General features: G+C 33.6%; 2 protein-coding genes across 2 annotated transcripts; one reads left to right on the top strand and one right to left on the bottom strand.

Moving 5' to 3' along the window:
* Nucleotides 1-920: 920 nt before the first annotated feature.
* LOC130647609 (uncharacterized) lies at nucleotides 921-11,910 on the top strand. The gene is made up of 10 exons (XM_057453530.1): nucleotides 921-1,024; nucleotides 1,540-1,631; nucleotides 2,177-2,278; nucleotides 3,831-3,955; nucleotides 4,898-5,060; nucleotides 5,417-5,520; nucleotides 5,901-6,011; nucleotides 6,266-6,726; nucleotides 7,175-7,342; nucleotides 7,746-11,910. The coding sequence occupies exons 1-10, from the start codon at nucleotides 967-969 to the stop codon at nucleotides 10,703-10,705; spliced, it is 4,344 nt and encodes a 1,447-aa protein (XP_057309513.1). The 5' UTR covers nucleotides 921-966; the 3' UTR covers nucleotides 10,706-11,910.
* Nucleotides 11,911-16,107: 4,197 nt separating this feature from the next.
* On the bottom strand, nucleotides 16,108-18,588 carry LOC130647615 (kelch-like protein 20). Its single transcript, XM_057453544.1, has 2 exons — nucleotides 17,240-18,588; nucleotides 16,108-16,919 (listed from the first exon to the last, which is right to left on the bottom strand). Exons 1-2 carry the CDS (start codon nucleotides 18,501-18,503, stop codon nucleotides 16,486-16,488), a joined length of 1,698 nt encoding a protein of 565 aa, XP_057309527.1. The 5' UTR covers nucleotides 18,504-18,588; the 3' UTR covers nucleotides 16,108-16,485.
* Between the last annotated feature and the right edge of the window lie 1,633 nt (nucleotides 18,589-20,221).

A 20,221-nucleotide genomic window follows, 5' to 3' on the forward strand; every position in this document is an offset into this window, starting at 1 on the left:
AATAAATAAGAACCCTGTTGAATGATATATTTTTAATTCGTCAAATTTTCCACTCTCTTTGTCTCGATTTTATATTTTACAGATATGTTTGAACCAGTTTTTATGTCTAATTGTACTGTTTTTACTTGTTTATTTTCTGTTTCAATTTTTTTATTGTATCGATTTCATGAATAAAATGTATTGAAGAAGATCATTTTATTTATATGTTAATGCGTATCCAGAAATCTTAGACGTTTTGAATAACTAATCATTGTTATTACATAAAGACCATTTGATCAAAAAGCTTCTTGGAAACAATATCAAAAAACAACAAAACAAAATGATGACTTGGGTGTCTTTATTTTTTTAGTAATTGTTTTTGAAACGTTTTGAAATTTTAGGCTTTTTAAACATGTCTCCCTTGTATTAACCCTTTTCAGGGGTTTAACCCCTGACCAATTTTTTTGAAATAACTGCTAAAGCATTTTAAGGGGTTGAGACAAATTCACTAAAAATATTTTTTTCTAAAAGGGGCTACGGAACGGCTGTTGGTTTTCGACTTTAGTGACTTACATGAAAGTCGAGCTAATGGCTATTTTTCCGGCATGTATGTAATTTACAGACTCGAACATATAGATATATCTAGAATTTTTATCTTCTCCAGCCTTGGTCATGTTTTCATCCAGAATGAGTCTTGCTAAAATATTTCTTTGTAATATACTTTTCAAAAAAAAAATATTGAACCAGCGAGCAAAGCCAGCACCCTGGAAAACCTTTAAAGTCAGGACATTTCAAAAGTGCATGAAAAAATTGTTGAATTTTGTAAATTTACATAAGCAACTCAGCAAAATTTAAATTTCAGAAAATATAAAAAATCAGAGGAATAAGTTGGTGGATAGAGCAAATGCTCTACAAATCTCAAATTTCATAAAACCAGTATAAATATGTAATATGTGTATTTTATAGTTATGCCAAAGTAATTAAATTATGGGGAGAAAAAGAAAAATTAAAAAGTTGCCCGAACCGGTGTTGACTTCAGCAACAGGTAATAATCAAATTTTGTATGTGGATTGCAAATAGTTTGTCTGTTGAACTTTGAAAAATGACTAATGAAATTTGTGATTGGTGTGCCCCTGTACATCAATCCCGAAATTCATGGTGAAATATAGGAAAATCAGGGAATTTTATCAGAGCCACTTTACAATTTGTAAATAATTGTTGATCTCAATGTGTATGTTTTTTGTACACTTCTGTGAAACTTCAATTATTTTTGCTGATTTTTCATGTGGAATAAACTTTTCGTCTGTGGATTTGACTACTGTATAACAGCTGCCTAATGTTTGTAGATTGTTTTAAGGACGAAAGTGTTAGCTATTTATCTGTCTATTTTTTTGTATTTCCTTGTTCTCCCTTCCTCTGGCTACCTACATGAAAAACGTCTCTTTTTCACCCTTTTTTATCTGGGAAATTGGTTTGTAAATTTTTGTGACAACCCTAGTGTAGCTTCGGTGCTATGACCAACGACATCATTGCAACTGGAATATTCTTATTCCTTTTTAGAATGTTGTTTTTGTCATCGAATGGAAGACAGTGAACTTGGAGTGTTTTTTCAGAATGAAGAAGCCTGCATAGCCGCACATCAATTTTGTTTGGTAAGTTTTAACCGTAATAACTAATTTTTTTTTAACTTTTGAGCTTACACTGAATCTGAGAACCGAAAAAACTGTTAAAAAATGTTAATAACAGATGAACCTCACTTTTACCAGTAGTTTGCCATATGTTCGCTGTGTACGATCTAATATTTTAATAAGATTGGCTTACTTTATTACTGCCTTATACTGTGGGAAAATGGATTAAAAAACTGATCTGACCTTACATTTTGGTCAGTTGCAACTTTTAATACATAGGAAAAAAGATGTTTTATTTTTCACCAGATTTGATAGAAGGGAGTACCTCTTTGCAGAGAAACTCAGAATATATTTTTAAGATTTCACTAAAAGCCAGTTATTCTCATGAAGTTTTGAGTTGAGAGACTGTAATTTACTGAAGACCTAATACTTCGCTGACAGAAAATCATTATTTTGTTAGATGATCTGATGGAATATTTAAACGGGCTTATGTAGGAGGGAGGGAAAGGGTGGGGAGGATGGGGAGGTTAGTCAAATTGGTATTGATGACCTTTTTGTTTTGCTTACAGCTGTTTTCTTCAGGATTGGCACAAAACGGTGAAGATAATGAAGGTTTTGATGGTTTTTTGCTTAAAGATATCAAAAAGGAAGTTCAGCGAGCCAGCAAGATCGTAAGTTTACTTTTTAAATTGTTCATAATATCATAAGCTTCTCGTTAAATTGTTCATAAGATGGTAAGTTAACACGTTAAATAGTTCATAAGATCGTAAGTTAACACGTTAAATAGTTCATAAGATCGTAAGGTAACTCGTTAAATTGTTGATAAGATCGTAAGCTAACACGTTAAATAGTTCATAAGATCGTAAGGTAACACGTTAAATAATTCATAAGATCCTAAGGTAACTCGTTAAATCGTTCATAAGATCGTAAGCTAACACGTTAAATAGTTCATAAGATCGTAAGGTAACTCGTTAAATCGGTCATAAGATCGTAAGGTACCACGTTAAATAATTCATAAGATCCTAAGGTAACTCGTTAAATCGTTCATAAGATCGTAAGCTAACACGTTAAATAGTTCATAAGATCGTAAGGTAACTCGTTAAATCGTTCATAAGATCGTAAGGTACCACGTTAAATAATTCATAAGATCCTAAGGTAACTCGTTAAATCGTTCATAAGATCGTAAGGTAACTCGTTAAATCGTTCATAAGATCGTAAGGTAACTCGTTAAATAGTTCATAAGATCGTAAGGTACCACGTTAAATAATTCATAAGATCCTAAGGTAACTCGTTAAATCGTTCATAAGATCCTAAGGTAACTCGTTAAATCGTTCATAAGATCGTAAGCTAACACGTTAAATAGTTCATAAGATCGTAAGGTAACTCGTTAAATCGTTCATAAGATCGTAAGGTACCACGTTAAATAATTCATAAGATCCTAAGGTAACTCGTTAAATAGTTCATAAGATCGTAAGGTAACTCGTTAAATCGTTCATAAGATCGTAAGGTAACTCGTTAAATCGTTCATAAGATCGTAAGGTAACTCGTTAAATTGTTGGTACATATGATACATAAGAATCCTGTAAAAAAAATACCTTATTGGAAAAAGCGTGGAAAAGTGACTATTATTGAGGGTCAGTAACCAAAGTATATTCTCAGCTAAAAGGTTTTTGAACTTTCTCTAACTTGATCAAGGACTAACTGACCTGCAACTTATTTTAACCCAACTATTTTTTTATTGAAATTTTTCAATTTTCTAATGATGACAGGGCTGATAACAAAGAAAGAAAATACACATTATTTTTTTCTAAACATTCGGATGTTTTTTTCTTCGTGCGTAAACTCAACGCAAGGTCAACAAAAATGTTTTAATTCTTTTATAGTTGCTACGTTTGCCTTGACAATTAATGTGCTGTTTTTCCGAGGGTGGCCAGCAACTTGAAAATTGAGAAAGAAATCATGAAATTAAAAAATTTTCATAAGTCAGGGAAAAGGGCGTTTTCTAATTAATATTTACCTGGCAACTCTACAAGTGCAAATTAAGTGTTTATAAAAGTATATAATATATAAATAATTCAGAAAATCTTCATTAAGGAAGAGAGTGAATTTTTTTTTTATATCAGCTATCGAAAAGTCAAGGAAAAAATTCTTCTGTCTCCCCCCATTTAAGACTTAATAATAATAATTTATTGTCGATTTTAACGGGAATATTTTTGTTTTCAGACGTGTAAATTTTGCAAGTCAAACGGAGCAAGTTCTGGTTGCAACGTGAAGACATGCAGATTAACTTATCACTACTTGTGTGGCAAAAAAGAAGGTTCACAGTTTGTGTTTTTCGATACGTTCAAGTATGTACCTTTTTCTATCTTTGCAGGGTTGCACATAAGCTACCACTGTTGCTCCACCCCCTTGCTCTGATGCTAAAAATTGGTTACACCTGTGTCCATGAGTAAGGACTTGCTTGAATATAGAGGGAAGACAATTGTTGAAATATTAATACCAGGAGCGGGGTGGAGTAGTTGAGAAGGAGGGGATAGGTTTTTTTTTAATAGTGGCTGGGGCCTTAATTTGAAAAATTTGAAATCTTTAAAATCACAGGGTGACCACTCCTCCTTTAAATTCCTTAAATAACCTTAGAAAACAAAATCTCCTTAAAAGTACTTAAATATACTTAAAAAAATTGAAATTTTAGCTATTCTCCTTAATTTCTCCTTTTTCTTAATTTTTCTGATCGTAGCTTTTTTGGAAATGTTTTTATGGATTGTTCATCACCAGTGAAATAAGACATATTTCTCTTTTACCTAAAATACTATATTTTCTATCTTTCAGGGCATAATTTATATGTATACTTGTATAATATGTATAATTTTCCTATCATAGAACATAATATGTAACATTAAAGATGGAGAACTTAAATTGGTTTTCTCCTTAATTATCCTTATTTTTTAATTTTTTTATTTTCGTTCGCAGAAAATTATCCTTAAAAAATGTCAATTTGTCTCCTTAATTCTCCTTAATATCCTTACTTTTGTTCTCATTTTATTAGTGGTCACCCTGAATCAGTGAAAACAGCATCTTGGATAGTTCAAAAATAACATCAGATTCTTAAAGCAAGTAGTTTAAACACAGAATTATAATCGGTCATGTATTATTTTGCTACTTTTTGTCTTGACCGGGAAATCTTCCAAAAATTAATAGTGTAAGGAGAAAAACTATAAACAGACTGGGATTTTTGGTTTGGATTTTTGTATTAATGCTGAGTAAGCTAATTACAATGTCACAATATTTAGTACCTATTGCAAGCTTCATAGAGATAACCAAGACATGACATATCTTGCAACTCAATCAACCAGCTGCCCGCTATGCTTAGAAGATATAACGTTTGAAAATAAATCGAGTGTGCTCAAGATGCCATGCTGCATTAATATGTTTATACATAGAACCTGTATCCAGGTGAGACATTTCCTCATCTTTTTTAAATAATCGGGCGAATCCCTTGTCTATCAGTTAGTACTCTATTTGTGGAACTTTGCGCGTTTTATTGTGTGCAAAGTGGAGATTAAGTATAATTTCGCGCGTATTATTTTTCGCGCAATGGACGTGGAGTGGATTTAATATAACATATAAAAATTACTTAAAAATGGTTTCGCGTACACAGAGTGTTGATATACTCCATGTGATATTTTAACAGGCTCGTCTTTTTTCTCAATTTTATAGGTTTTTAAGAAATTATTGCCTTTTCTGAATTTCATTGGTTATCAAGAGCAAAATAATTACCTTCTAAGCAATTTATTTTTATTTGTGTTTAGTATCAAGCTATGTCTAGTGGCTACTTCTTTAAATGTCCAACTTGTAATAACGAAGAATCGTTTCAAAAAGAAATGGCGCGGTTCGGAATCTACATACCACAGAGGTAGGTTAAAACCTGTTACATATTTTACTTTATTCGTGCGTGTAAATGTAGCATATACAAGTATTTCGATTTTGCCGTGCGTGTAAGCGTAGCCTAAATAAGTGTTTTGATTTCTTCTTGCGTTTAAATGTAGCCTAATAAAGTGGTTGATATTCTTTGTGCGCGAAAGTGTAGCCTTAATAAGTGTTACAATTTCTTTGTATGTGTATAAGCAGCTTAAATGTTTCAATTTTCTTATGCGTGTAAATGTAGGCTAAATAAGTGTTGTAATTTTTGTGTGTAAAAAGAAGCCTGAATATTCCAATTTCTACCTAAGTGTAAACCCAGACTAAATATTTCTCTTATTTTACAAATGAATGTTTTCTTTTTTCACGTTCTAGAGATGCATCATGGGAGGAAAACAATGCATTCGCTGAACTCCTGGAGCAGTATGATCAATGTGATTGGCCGACTTGTGAATGTCCAGATGGACGAACGTATTCAGATGATGGGTAAACAAGTAAAATTTTTTCTTGGTCACATTTACCAAACGATAAATAAAGCTATTAGGGGGAAAAACTTCTTCGCTCGTGTGAATTTTTTTACCTATGCAGGAAATGTTTTGCCTATACAGGGAATTTTATTACCTATACTGCTTCTATACCGGGAAGATTTTTACCTTTTTAATCGACGAAATGACAGTTTTCTGAGAATGTTGAAAATCGTATACTATATAAAAATCAAACTTTTTTTCTTCTATTTACAGCAACTGGGATCTCCTTCGCTGTTACCATTGTGGTCAAAGTGCTGTTCATAAAAAATGTTTAGGAGATCGTATCATCCCGGTGTTTGAGTACGTGTGTCCGGATTGTAATAACGTGATCGGTACAGCCAGCACAACGACCGTAGTGATAACGCCGGAAAGAGTTGATGAACGGTTAAGAGAACATAAAAAGCGATTGGCTGAGCTAACAGCACGTGACGACCCTGTCTTGCTATCCTCTCCTGTTTTTGCCTCGCCTATTTTTAGAAAGAAGTATGACGTCAAACCGAGTTGGGTTGTGGTACAGCCTCTGCCACCCATTGTGTTACGCAGTTTGAATGTAATGAGAAAAATAAGTATGCGCAGATATAATCTTATCATTGGAAATTGTGCATTGTTAAATAGATCACAGGCGCTTGGCATTCGAGCTCCACCACCTGTTCCTTGCTTAGTTGCTAAAAATGGTTAGTTATCTCTTGTGCTTTTTCATAGGAAGTTTGAACATTCTTGTAAGCCTCTGTGACAGGAGAAATAATTTTACGTCACTTACGTTACGAGACTTTTTTGTAGTATGGAATGACTGGGTGTGTTTGCCTATTTGTGTATCTTAAGTGATGCACTAAAATCTTGTTTTTTTTTAATTCTTCGAAAGAACGCCCCATGACAAGTAGAAATTTCTTCCTTAAATCTGCTCGATTTTGACTTAAGAAAGCCTAAACGAAAGGAACTTGATCGAATATTTACGGTATAACTATTCTTGACTTTTTAATTACTTTTCAATTTTCACAACTAGTAAACTGCCAAAAAATGCCTGTTTTTTTAACCATGTATTTCCTGACTTTCTCATATTGTGTGTCTTTTTTTCTTTAACGCGTTTGATTAGGCTTTACAAAGTAACTCTATTACCTTTAGATCCTGTTAAAATACACAACCCCACCCCAGTGATAAAGAAGACTAAAAGAAACGTACCAAAAAATAAACTGGACCTTCTTTACCCCTCCATAGCAGCAGTGCATTATACTCAAAGTCAGGAGAACGAAAGAGCCGAACTCTTTCCCTCTGCCAGTGTTGATGTAGAAAGTAAGTTATTAACAAACGCAGCCATTTTTTGCGTTCTTTTGTTTTGTAGCAATGAATTGATTGTCTAACACAAAACAATAGTGCTTAGTGTTCTATTTATTGTTGAAGGTCTATCATTTCTTGTATATGGTAGTTTGTGTTTCTTATAAATTCCGAGCATATAAATTATACTTGCTTTACTTGTGACTTCATTTACCTGAATTTTTTTTCTGTATTTGCATAAAATTGATTCCCTATAAAAAAAACGTATATGTTTGACATAAAAAAATCATCTTTCAGGGCCTGTCAGGTGTTTGTTTGTTTTTATGTTATTTTGTTTGGTTGTTTGTTTGTTTGTTTGTTTGTTTGTTTGTTTTTATTAAATACAAAATGCAAAACAAAAAATTACTTTTTTAATTTTTAGATAACAATTTTTTCGAAAATAAAAAGCTGTCATCTGAAAATAGCTTTGTTACGCATGCAAGTCATAGTGTCGCGGAAAGTGTGTCCACGGAAGTTTCGTCCACTCGCACTTCAGTCAAAATGTTTATCAGCCCATCGTACAACAGTGGACCAGCAGAGACTACAAAACCAAATATAGGTGTAATAACGGATACAGTCAGTCCATCAAATACCAGTCCAGTAACGGGGGTCACAAGTCCCTCAAACAGCAGCCCAGTCAGTAGGTCGTTTATCTCGATTTTTAGTCCATTATCCAGAACAGCTAGCAAAATAATTGCTTGCATCTCACCCTCTCTCAAACGAAAACATTCGAACGATGAAAGCGTTCTAAAAAGTGAAAGCATTCAAATAATCAGCGACGACACGAAGAAAACTAAATTCGACTTTTTTAACAACTCCGACATTAGCGACGGAATAAAAAGAACTGAGTACAAACTGTTCGATCACTCGGAAACAGAGACTAGCATGTTGAAAAACAATAACTTCGTTTTCTCAACCTCAACAGAGGAGAATGCTAGAAAATCATCTTTGTTACATACTGGCGTGGTTTCCGCTGATGACATTTGTCATTCAAGTATCAAAGACAACAACTTTCCAGTGTCAGCAAAAAAGGATAAATTCACTAAGAAATTGACTTCAGTTAAAAAACCAAGAACAAGTATCCATAACAAAGGGAAACTGCACGTAAAATTTAAATTTAAACAAAAGAAGGATGACTTTTTGTCATCTCATGGACAAAACGCTTCACTAGATGCGTCAACTATTTCACTGGATTTACCTTTTAGTTCATTAGATACACTAACTACTTCAATAGATGCGCAAACTACTATAAACGATAAACCTCTTATTTCACTGAATGCACCAACTACTTTATCAGACGCAGTACTCCCATCAATGGATGCATCAACTACTTTATCAGACGCGGTACTTCCTTCAATAGATGCGCAAACTACTATAAACGATAAACCTCTCACTTCACTGGATGCACCAACTACTTTATCAGATGCGTTACTTCCTTTGATGGATACATCAACTACTTCATTGCATAGTTATACCGAAGTTGGACAGTTGTCTAGTGAAAATGTTAGCTCGGTAAATAAAAATTCTAAACTATTATCCAATTTTAGTGATGAACAGAAACCGGATTCTAACTTCTCGCAAATTCGTGTTGAAAAACTGAAACCGGATTTTAACCCCCCGCAAATTCGCGTTGAAGAACAGAAACCGGACTGTAACATCTCGCAAATTTGTAGTGAAAAACAAAAACCGGGTTCTTATTTGTCGCAAATTTGTATTGAAGAGCAGGAACCGAGTTCTAATTTGTCGAAAATTCGTGTTGACAAACAGAAACCAGATTATAACCTCTCGCAAATTTGTGATGAAAAACAGAAACTGTATTGTAATCACTCGCAAGTTCTTGTTAAAGAAAAGAATTTTAATTCTAACTTATTGCAAATTCGTGTTGAGGAACAAAAAACGGATTGTAACCTCTCGAATATTGGTATTGAAAAACAGAAACTGGGTTGTAACCTCTCGAACATTCGTATTGAAGAACAGAAAAGGGGTTGCAACCTGTTGCAAGTTAAAAAACCTAATTTTAATTCTAACTTATCGCAAATTTGTGGTTTTGAAGAGCAAAAACCGGAAATTGCGACACCCAGCGTACATGTTCCAGATACACATTTTAAACCGAAAATATTTTCTACAAGCCCACACCCAGCTTTTTACAAAGACCATGAACTGACTGCTCCTCCCGCCGGTGCCCATCCGCTTCCTGATTCGAACTTTGTCAATGATAAATCCATAAAAGCAAGTCTTACTTCGAGTAAAGATAGCATTTGTTTTTTTTACAATAACGACAAATATACAAGACCTTCAGGGGGTATACCAATTACTGAATCGTCTAAGATTAGTAAAACAGTCAAAAACATATTTACCTTTTCAGATGCGCAGCATGCTAATATGAACCGATCAGGTATTGTAAGTAAGGTAACCGACATAAACATGACAGGTGAGACAGTACGTTGTAATTTTTTGAAAGAATCCAAAGCAGATAAGGATTTAACAAATACTGTTTCTCAAACTCTCACTAAATCGAAGGCTTTTCAAAATGGTAGCCTGAATAATGTTAATCAGCTTGACGGTGTTAAAACATATATGGACAACTGTTGTGAAAAATCTAGTGGTCATGAAGTATTGTGTAAATCACCACCATATCATACCAGTTGTGCAGAAAACCCATTTGCTTCAAAGCTAGATGAGGTTAAATCACCAGTAAATAATATAAATAAAGACGAAATATATCAGGATTTCTCATCGTCCAGAGTTGCTGTGAAAAAGAGAAAAAAGAGAAAAATTCTTAGTGGGAAAAGCTCCCCAGGAGTAGGACAAAGTCTTTACGATGTGGAAGGTTCACCTAGCTACAGCTTAAGATCAGTAAGTAAAATCTTGGAAGAATTCCAAAAATCACCGGCTGGAAATTTAAGATCAAGCCAAAGTGAAACCTGCGAGAGGAGAAAAAAGAGTTTAAAGGAATATTATTCCGCTGCAAACAGGTTAAAAAGTGCCAGTAATACACCGGTACGCAATAATGCACCGGTAAGTAATGATGCACGTGCCGGTAGAAAACTGAAACGAATTCTTGAAGATGAAACAGAAAAGTCGTATAGTACGAAAATATATGAATCTTGTTACGTGAAAAATAATAGCGGACCAACCACCACAAATACATTAGATGGTTGGCTTACGAAGAAAAACGAAAACTTAAATGTGGGTTGCCCTATTGCACGGGATTCTGTTCTAACTGAACATTCCCCCGACGTGATTATGAGCACTCCTTCGGTTATGAGAAAACGTTCTATTATGTCATTGGCTATCAAGAGCGAACCAATCAGCGAAGACGAATTTGTTGCAGAGTCATGAAGTTTGCTTCTACCGCAATTACCTTACGGGAACTCGTTTTCGCGTGTGGAAAAAAAATAAACCTCGGGAAATTATTTTCGCAAATTGAACATATTTTTCGCAGGAATTAATTTTTTCGATTGTTTGGTTTGGAACATTTATTTTACCGATCTGGTGGAAATCTCGAAATTCGTAGCTTTTTAATTATATTTCTAACAAAAAATGACTTTTTTAAAAGCTGTGGTATTTGGTATGCAGCAATATAAATTATAAATTTTCGTAAATTGTTTCTATCAAAAAGATTTAGCGAGAATTTATTTTTGCGAATCAATTGCTCTGAAATATTTCACAGTAATTAGGCGCAGTGGTCGGAAAAACGCAACATTTGTGAACTAATCCCGCAAAAATTAGTTCCCTCGAGGTATGTTATTGCTTGCGCGGCTATGTCAGGTTGTCTAGCAGACTCGGACAAACTCTGACAAATCGAAAATTTCCTAATTTGAGATTAAATTTTGTCATGATCCTGTTTGCCAAAACTGTTGGAAACTGTTGGACTATTTTAATTTTAAGCCAAAACCTTTTTTAAGACCTTGAAAATTAAACAAAATCCCTTAAAAATCACAATATTGCTTGATAAATGACTCTGAATTTGATAAATGAATTCGCTAGACTAGAGACACCCTGTATATGTTGATTTTGAATTTTTAGAAGTTTTACGAAGAAAGTAAACCGGAGCATTCTTTCTGCTTATGAGAACCTTCAAACTACAGTTTGGCACTCTGTTAATTCTACTCTTGTTTGATTGTTATAAATATCTTATTTCTTCTTCTTACATTTTGTTCTGTCTTATGGGACTAAAATTTTGTCCTGTTTATATGATATTAAAACCTACCGAAAGCTTTCTTCAAGGCGGTGTGTCCGCTTATCACTTTATCTCGAAGGCCTCTCTATATGGGATATTTTGAGCTTGCGAAAGCTGTGCAAACCGAGGACCAAGTTTTACATGCTCAATGTGTATATATTTTAATTGAGTTTAACTTTTTGTCAGAGTTTATTTTAATTCGATCCGAGATCAAAAGCGGTGACTGATTGTGGCCTAACACACCATATTAGTAGTTTGTTAAACCTCCTTGGTTTGTTTTACTATTTTTTGTATAACAGAAAATTTGATGTCACTTTGGTGTATAAATATAGTATTTATGAAATATAATTATTTTACAATCGTTTTTAAGAGGATCATTTATTACGGATTTTCCGAATCCACAAGTGTTCGCCTGCTGCTACTTGAGGCTGCCATCTTTGGCTTACAAAAGGAAAGTTGGATATTATTTACACTATTAGCTTGTGATCCAGCGTTGAATGCCAAGCTTTAGTACAAGTAAACTATGCAACGCATTCAGTTGGAGCGTCTAGTACAGGTTGTTCCACGCCACACATCTATTGAAATATATTGAAAAAGGGCTCTCCCGCAACAGGGTTAAAAAACCAAAATTTGCGATATTTTCTGTTTTGTAGAATAAGTTCTGAAAGAGCTCTGGGGATGAGAACAAAATAACAGCAAAAAAGGTACCTGTTATTTTCTAGTTTGAGGAGCAAGTTCTCTTAAAAGTTTAAAAAATTTAAAGACCCCTGGGGAAGAGGTTGATTTATATGTTCCTAAGCAACTCCACCTGACCGTGCCTCTCAGGACTTAATAAAATACACATCCCAGCTTTCCGATTGACTCGTTTGACCACTCGTTAAAATACTGGCGAAGAATGTTGCGAGACGGCGTTTTGTTCTTCTGGACGCCGGTGTACAAAACGTGTACCTACGGATCGCGTTTTTACACCGTTATAAATTTTGCGTTATAAACAAACATGACGACTGCGTAGACTAACTTAGCCCGTGGAAAAATCGACGGGATTCGCCTGTTTTTATGTTCTTCATTCGGGCATCTTTACCATGTTCGCGCGTGTCGTGTAGCACCACTTGACATAAACTTTTCACGTGAAAAAATATTAGAAAATTGTTCAGATCACGTTTTTTAAAAGTTTTTTAAAGCTGTCTTTTCTTGTCTTCCAACAATACCCCGACCACAATAATGAAACTGGGAATTTTTAAGCCATTCCAGAAAGTTGGCAGATGCATAAGTTACGGAAACATCGTTTGAAATTGTTGGTCGCAATTTTTGAGCCGTCTTTTTTGCGGAATTATTCACCCCAGTACCCTCGAAAACACTGAAATTTGAGAGACGTGGGAGTCGACGTCAGTTATAAATTTCCACTGTTTTCAAGTTATTTAACCTCAGTTAAATTTGTAACGTATTAGCTTCGATAACCCCGTAATCTAATATTATCTGGCATTGACGTCCATCTGGTCTATTGACGTGATTGCGTAAAACCAAATAAACTCTCTATGTAAATTCGCACGCATTCACACGGAACAAGCCTTATAACACATACACACGGAACAGGCGTATTATAGTTGATTAGACTAGTTAAATAGCCCCTTGTAAAAAAAACATTTTTCGAAAAAAAATTTATGACGTCACTAATAACTCCGTTCTGCATGCCGCAAAGAACTTTTTTCGAGAAATTAATTGACCATTGCAACTAATGTGCAAAACTACTGTTGCTTTAGTGAGCGGGAAGATATCAGGGTTTAAAATGGAGGTGTAAGATAACTGCATAGTATGTAGAATATTTTATCTGTAATTTTGATATGTTGTGCTTTTTTCGGCAAAAGAAAAAAAATTAGGGAATTTTTCTAATTTAGTTTTTTTTCTAATTTAGATTTTTTTTGCTCATAAATAATCTCGTTTGACTAATTAATATTTCAACGACAAAATCAAATGTGACTCCTAGTCAGTTTCAGTTCCGGAAAGTCCTTCTCTGGAGTCGTGGAATTTGTTTCTTTCCGCTTTTGTAATAATAATAATAATAATAAATATTTAAAGTGGCTAGCCCAGAAAATCACAAAAACCTATAGTTAGTAGATTGTTTCCACTGGGGGCCACTAGAACAAAAAAGAAACAAAAAATGGTAAACCTTAGACTGCCTCAGCTCAATCAAACATAGTAACATTTATAATCTGTGAAAATTGAAAAGAAAAAGAATAAAAAACAAAAATTAAAAAGTTAAAAAGTGATCTCCATTAGAATTTGCCAAATACATTAGAGATGGAAGTCTTAAACGAAAGCAGACTTCCATCACAGGTCACTTGGTCTGGAAGATTATTCCACACTTTTGCAGCTCTAAATGGGAGGCTTTTTTGCCAAATTCCGTGTTGACCAAGGGAAGTGTGAACCTGATTTTTGAAGCTCCTCTTGTTTGATGATTATGACAGTTTTTTGTCAAAAGGAATTTTGAGCGCATGTAATCAGGAGCAATGTAATTCATGGCTTTGAAAACTAATATGGCATCGTTTTTGATGAGTAAATTATTCATTGAATATTCCCTCTCTTTCCCAAGAAAGGTACGGACACATTTTAATCGTTTTTCTAGTTTTCCCAATCTACCTTGGGTGGCACAAGCCCATGCCGAGGAGCAGTAGTTGAAATATGGCATGACAAGTGCATTAATTAAAAGGTTTTTTGTGTGAGGTGTTAAACAGGATGCAATGGTTCTAATTTTAGAATATTTAATTAGTATTTTTCTATTTATGTCATTAATGTGCTTTTCCCATTGCATTTTTTGATCAAATGTTACCCCAAGATATTTAACTTTTTCGCTCCTCTTCAAAGGAATACCCATATAGTTAATAGTTTTGTTCTCAACTTTTTTTAACTGGCTGTGGTTGCCGAAAAAGATTGTTTCAGTTTTGTCCGTATTAATAGTCATTTTGTTATTATTCAGCCAGAGGTCGACTTGCGAAAGTTCTAACTCGACCTGGGAGACAAGGGTATTCAAGTTTTTTTGAGACGAAATAATTATTGTATCATCTGCATATAGATGGTGGTAGTTTGAATTGATGACAGATTTTAAGTCATCAATATACAAAAGAAAGAGCAGGGGCCCCAACACAGATCCCTGCGGCACCCCAAAAGCGTCTTCATGAAGCAGATCTGATACTGTGTCGTTTACAAGAGGCAGCTGCATTCGGCCCGTTAAGTAGGACTCGAACCAGTCAAAGGCAGCATCTCTGATGTTTTTTAACAAAATTTTATGATCAACAGTGTCAAAAGCTTTTTTAAGATCAATGAGCACAGCACAAACAAAGTTATGTTGGTCGAGCTCAGTAAGAATAAAATCAGAGACATCGACTACTGCAGTTTCTGTGGAAGAGTTTTCGAAATCCGGACTGTCTGTTATTCAGGAAGTTGTGCTCAGAAATAAAATGAGACATTTGCTCATGCACTAACTTTTCAAAAATTTTCATAGGAATTAGCAAAATGGAGATAGGCCGATAATTAGTAGGATCTGTTTTATTGCCAATTTTAAAAATAGGCGAGACCCTTTTAGTCTTCCAACATTTAGGTACATAACCAGTAAATAAAGATTTGTTGAAAAGACTTAATAAATAAATACTTAAAACTGACGAACCTGCTTTTAGCAGTCGTGAACCAATTTCGTCCAAGCCTGTAGCTTTATTAAGTTTTAGTGAACTAATTATTTTTTCGACACTTTTGGTCTTTTGTTGTTATGCATTTCATCTAAAGGTGTAGACAGTAGCTGTCTCTTGTAAGCGCGAGATTATAAATTTATGCAGTTTTTTGTAATAGAATTCAACTCCAAATTTTAGGACATTTAGGATATTGAGAATTTTTAGGAATATTATTTAGGAATTTTAAGATATTGCACATAAAACAAGCTTGAAACGAACCCACGTTGTTTATGTGAGTCACATGTAGTCGTGCGTCATTCGTATGTGACTCGCATGTCATTCGTAGGTGATTTGCATGTCATTCATATGTGACTCGCATGTCATTCATATGTGACTCGCATGTCATTCGCATGTGACTCGTACGTATTATCCTTCAGTCGTGTGCTAATTCGTATGTAACTTTCGATAAAAGCAAAGTGGTTACTCTTTCCATCTTTCCAACCTCGAACAAAATTCGAAATTAACAAAGCAGAATAAACGACAATAAAAACTGCAGATTAAAATCTAAAAAAAAAAATTAATAACTGAAGAAAATCAATTAATAACCTAATAATTAGTATATTTCAGCTCGCCCAGTGGACTATAAAATTATTGATTGCTTTACAAAATAAATAGAAGCAGCTGTATCAAACCATTTGCGAATAGTAATTTTCCAGCTGCGTTTAATAGAGTGGAAATAAAGATGTTAATAGGGATGTGCTGTGGTTATTGTAGTAAAATATTTCTCTCCCAGGATAAGTTTTGCACAATATGATTATGAACAATGGACTATTCCATTTAAGGATATAACTTGGGAAATAATTCTTTTGTCCTACAGCTTGATATAATAAACAATAAGGGAAGAATGAGATAAATTCATTTCATTTATAGGAACAAACAAATAAAAAAAATTGTTTACAAAAAAACAAAAAAAACGATTTTAACATTTAATAAAATCCATATTTATATTCTAAAAATATACGCAAAAAATATTTATATATCAAAACATGAAAAATTTAACTTATATTTAGCGTTATATAGATATATGTATATATATTATATACTTTTTAAAAAAATTAATTTATAAGAACAATAATAAACTTTTAACTGCAACAAATTTGTAAATATATATACATGTATGTTTCTCTCTGAACAGTTATTTATAAAAATTAGAAGAAAAAATATTTTTTTAAGTTTCTTTCTAATATTACATTAAAAATATTTTAATCCTTTATAATTCATGTTACTGCAGCACCACAGCCAGCCCGTGCAAAGTTCATATTAGCCACTTCTTTCCATTCATCAGCATCAACATCATATACTTCAACTTTATTTAATCGACTGAAACCATCGAACCCACCAACAACAAATATTTTATTCCTTAAAATACCAATACCTGACCAGGCTCTTGGTGAAATCATTGAAGAAATCGATACCCACTGCATTGTTGATGGATTGTACCGCTCACAAACATTAAAGTAATGATCACTTCCACGATTCCGACCACCAATTGCATAGATATAATTGTCAAGTGAGACCAAACTAAGTCCTGAGCGAGCTTTTTCAAGCTCTGCTACAAATGTCCACTCGTCTTTTTCTGGACAATAACATTCAACTGATGCTCTATCACAGTGAACAGTACGATCATACCCTCCAGCAATGTATATACATCCTAAAAAAAAATTAGTAATTTTTTTAACAAAAACAATTATTATTATTTTGGCATGTTTTACCAAAAGGTTTACTTAACATCTTAGTAAAAACATTCATGCCACAAAAAAGAAATACTAAGTATGTATATATTTGAAATATTGTAATCTAAAATCTTTGAAAAAAAATATTTGTAAGTCAAAAAATTAAACCCGCATGGTTTGAATGAATTCAAAAAGTGGATTCATGTTATAAAAAAAAGATAATCTAAATAAAACCTTTACACACATAAATGTTGTCATCACATACTTATATGCAAAGTGAAAAAAATAGAGACAATACCATCATGTTCTGTAACACCAGCACCCGCCCTTCGTTTTTTCATTGGTTTTAATCTTTTCCAACAATTTTTCTTACGTGAATATCTTTCAACAATATTATAACTAGAGTTACGATCTTCCCCTCCCAGTGCATATAATTTTCCATTGCAAACTACAACAGATACAAAAGATCTGGGAGTGCTTAGATCAGCTATGGGAAACCAATGTTGTAAGATTGGATTATAGCATTCAACATAAGGTAAATACAAGGTGTTGTCATGTGGTTCATTGACTGCACGTTCACCAGCAATAGCATATAAGCACCCATTCATGGTTGCTGCTGCAACAGCTGTACGTGCAATATTCATACTTTTCTCTATGTGCCAACAATCTTGGAAGATGTCGTATCTTTCAACAGAGTCAAGTTGGCAATATAAACTATTCCTCCCGCCAATTGCATAAATTGACTGTGGTACAGCTCTTGGTGTACACAGATATGCTGGTAATTTTTCTGGATGTTCATTCATCACACGGGCTAATATAAGCTGACATTGTGTGTTCGACTTAATAAAATTTGCTGAAAAAACTTTGCATTGAAGAAATTCCAAGGATAACAGAGGAACTCTGATACATTTTAAAATGTCTGGTACATATTGCGTTCGGTTTTGAAAGTCATGATATAGCCAATTTTCCAGTGCAGAGAACACATCTTCTTCGCTACGGACTTGTATCTTATCACTGGTTAAAAGTTCTAATAATTCAGTTGAGGATAACTTCAAAAATTCTTCATGATTTATAACATCCAAAAAATTTTGATGAAGATATTCAGTAGCATGCTCTTCTAAATCTCTACAAAAGTATATCTTAGCAAATTCTTTTATTCCAATGCAATTGGCAGAATCAAGTTGGTTCCTAAGAAACTTGGTACATGCCAAACTCAAACTATCAATGTTAAGAAGAGTTGAGCCAGCTAACATTTGCTGAACATTCTCAATATTTATTTCTATTTTTCCAGAGTATGAAAAATCAATCAGCATCTCCATAGTTTTTTCATCAATACCATGGATCTCAATAACATTTTGTAGAGTTTCTAACATACCATTCGTAAACATTGCTCTTAGATAAGGACTAACACCTGCTAAAATAATTCTATGAGCATTAAACTCCCTCTTGTTTACTTTTAAAATGACATCACAGAGTTTTTTCTCTTTTCGAAGTTCATTCATAACTTCAAAACATTCTTTCGAAAAATGGAATTTTTGGAAAATTCTGCGTTGAACTCCCATCTTTTAAGATATAAACATCGGAAGCAGTTCCAAACAGGAGAACATAGCGTTTGCAATTGTCGGACATCGCTTGTGAAAACAAATTTAATGCTTTGGCAAAGATATCAATTTCACTTACCCAGATAAATACCTGTTTTAAAAATGGAACTACTGCGGGACAGTGAAACCATACAATTTGTTTATTACTATTCGGTATAGTAATTTTGCGGAACATGGCAAGGTCGATACATTATGTGTCGTATATACATAGTACGCAGCAATAATTTAAGAAAAGTCTTTTTAATGAAAGAATATGAATGTCAGCTTTATCTTGTGTTACATATTTCTTGGAATTAGCTATTTAAAAATTATAAAATAATTTTAGAAAAGTACATGTTCTATTTTGCTTTTGTTGTTTTGATGTTTCACTAGTGACACGCAAGCGCGAGATATATAAACAAATATGGTGCGAGAAACGCGGTCGTGATGTTGTTGGGGAATGGCTTTGTAGTTTTGACAGAAAGTTTAATTTCATAAGTAGCTGCCTATCTAGCTATAGAGTGTTAAAAGGGATGCAATGTGTGTAAAAAGAATTCGTTTTTGCTGATTATTTGATAAATAAAGTTGTTAACGAAAAGCATACTAACAAATAGTTTTTAACAAAAAGAAAGCGTGGAATAATTTTCCAGACCAAAAGTGATCTGTGATGAAAGTCTGCTTTCGTTTAAGACTTCCATTTCTAACGTATTTAGCAAATTCTAATGGAGATTGCTTTTTAATTTTTGTTTTTTATTTTTTTCAATTTTCACGGATTATAAATGTTACAGTACTATGTTTGATTAACGTAGTGTATATTCGTACGCACTTTTGCCCATTTTTGAGTACGTATATGTTCATCCGCTATTCGTACGTAAAGTGCTTTAGGGTTAGGGTTAGGATTCTTTTTCCTTTTTTCTATGTATGAATAGCGCTATGCACTATTAATACGCACTTTATGTCATATTAAAGTGCGTACGAATATACAGTTCCTTTGATTAATGAGCTGAGGCAGTCTAAACAGTCAGGGAAAACAGCAAATTAGGTTATCATAAACTAATTGGGCTATTTGCCAAATTCATAGAGGAATAACCTAACTTAGCTATGCTATCCTTATTAGGCTATGAAAATTTTTTAAAAGCAAAAAAACACCTTACCGCGCTATCCGCATCTTTATTTCACTCTTTATGTGCAGCCAAATTTCAAAACTTTGATATTTGAAAAAATCATTGCATTTGTACGACGAAACTAAAAGATATTGACCAAAATCGGCAAAATATTTTGCGCATAGTCTAATTAGCTTATAATGGCCTAACTAGGAGATTCTTTGCCTAAACATTGTCTTTCTTCAACCGCCATTTTGAAAACCACATTTCGTTCAACATCCTTATTAGGCTATTTGATATCCTAATTAGGTCATTTTCACAGGAATTTAAATAAATGTAAATATTTCGTCAACCCGTCGTTAGTTTTCGTTAAAATTTTGATGTTTTAGGCGCAGCATTGGTAAGACTCAAAACAACAATTAATATGGACGCAAGTGTGCTATTATTTTCGCAAAAGTTAAAAATATGATTTTATATCCTAAATAGGCTATCAGCATGGTTTAATTAAGAGATGATAGCCTAATTAGGTTACATAACCTAATTTCCTGTTTTCCCTGACTGTCTAAGCTTTATAATTTTTTGTTTCTTTTTTGTTTT

The sequence above is a fragment of the Hydractinia symbiolongicarpus genome, chromosome 6 (genome assembly GCF_029227915.1).
Source record: "Hydractinia symbiolongicarpus strain clone_291-10 chromosome 6, HSymV2.1, whole genome shotgun sequence".
Classification (NCBI taxonomy): domain Eukaryota; kingdom Metazoa; phylum Cnidaria; class Hydrozoa; order Anthoathecata; family Hydractiniidae; genus Hydractinia; species Hydractinia symbiolongicarpus.

What these genes read in the sequence shown, in the direction of transcription:
- LOC130647609 (XM_057453530.1), top strand. Translation starts at nt 967, where the DNA reads ATGGGGAGAAAAAGAAAAATTAAAAAGTTGCCCGAACCGGTGTTGACT. An exon ending in TTCAGCGAGCCAGCAAGATC is followed by an intron (nt 2,279 to 3,830) that starts GTAAGTTTACTT and finishes TTTTGTTTTCAG; the next exon opens with ACGTGTAAATTTTGCAAGTC. An exon ending in TTGCTTAGTTGCTAAAAATG is followed by an intron (nt 6,727 to 7,174) that starts GTTAGTTATCTC and finishes TATTACCTTTAG; the next exon opens with ATCCTGTTAAAATACACAAC.
- LOC130647615 (XM_057453544.1), bottom strand. Translation starts at nt 18,503, where the DNA reads ATGGGAGTTCAACGCAGAATTTTCCAAAAATTCCATTTTTCGAAAGAA. An exon ending in TGGTGTTACAGAACATGATG is followed by an intron (nt 16,920 to 17,239) that starts GTATTGTCTCTA and finishes ATTTTTTTTTAG; the next exon opens with GATGTATATACATTGCTGGA.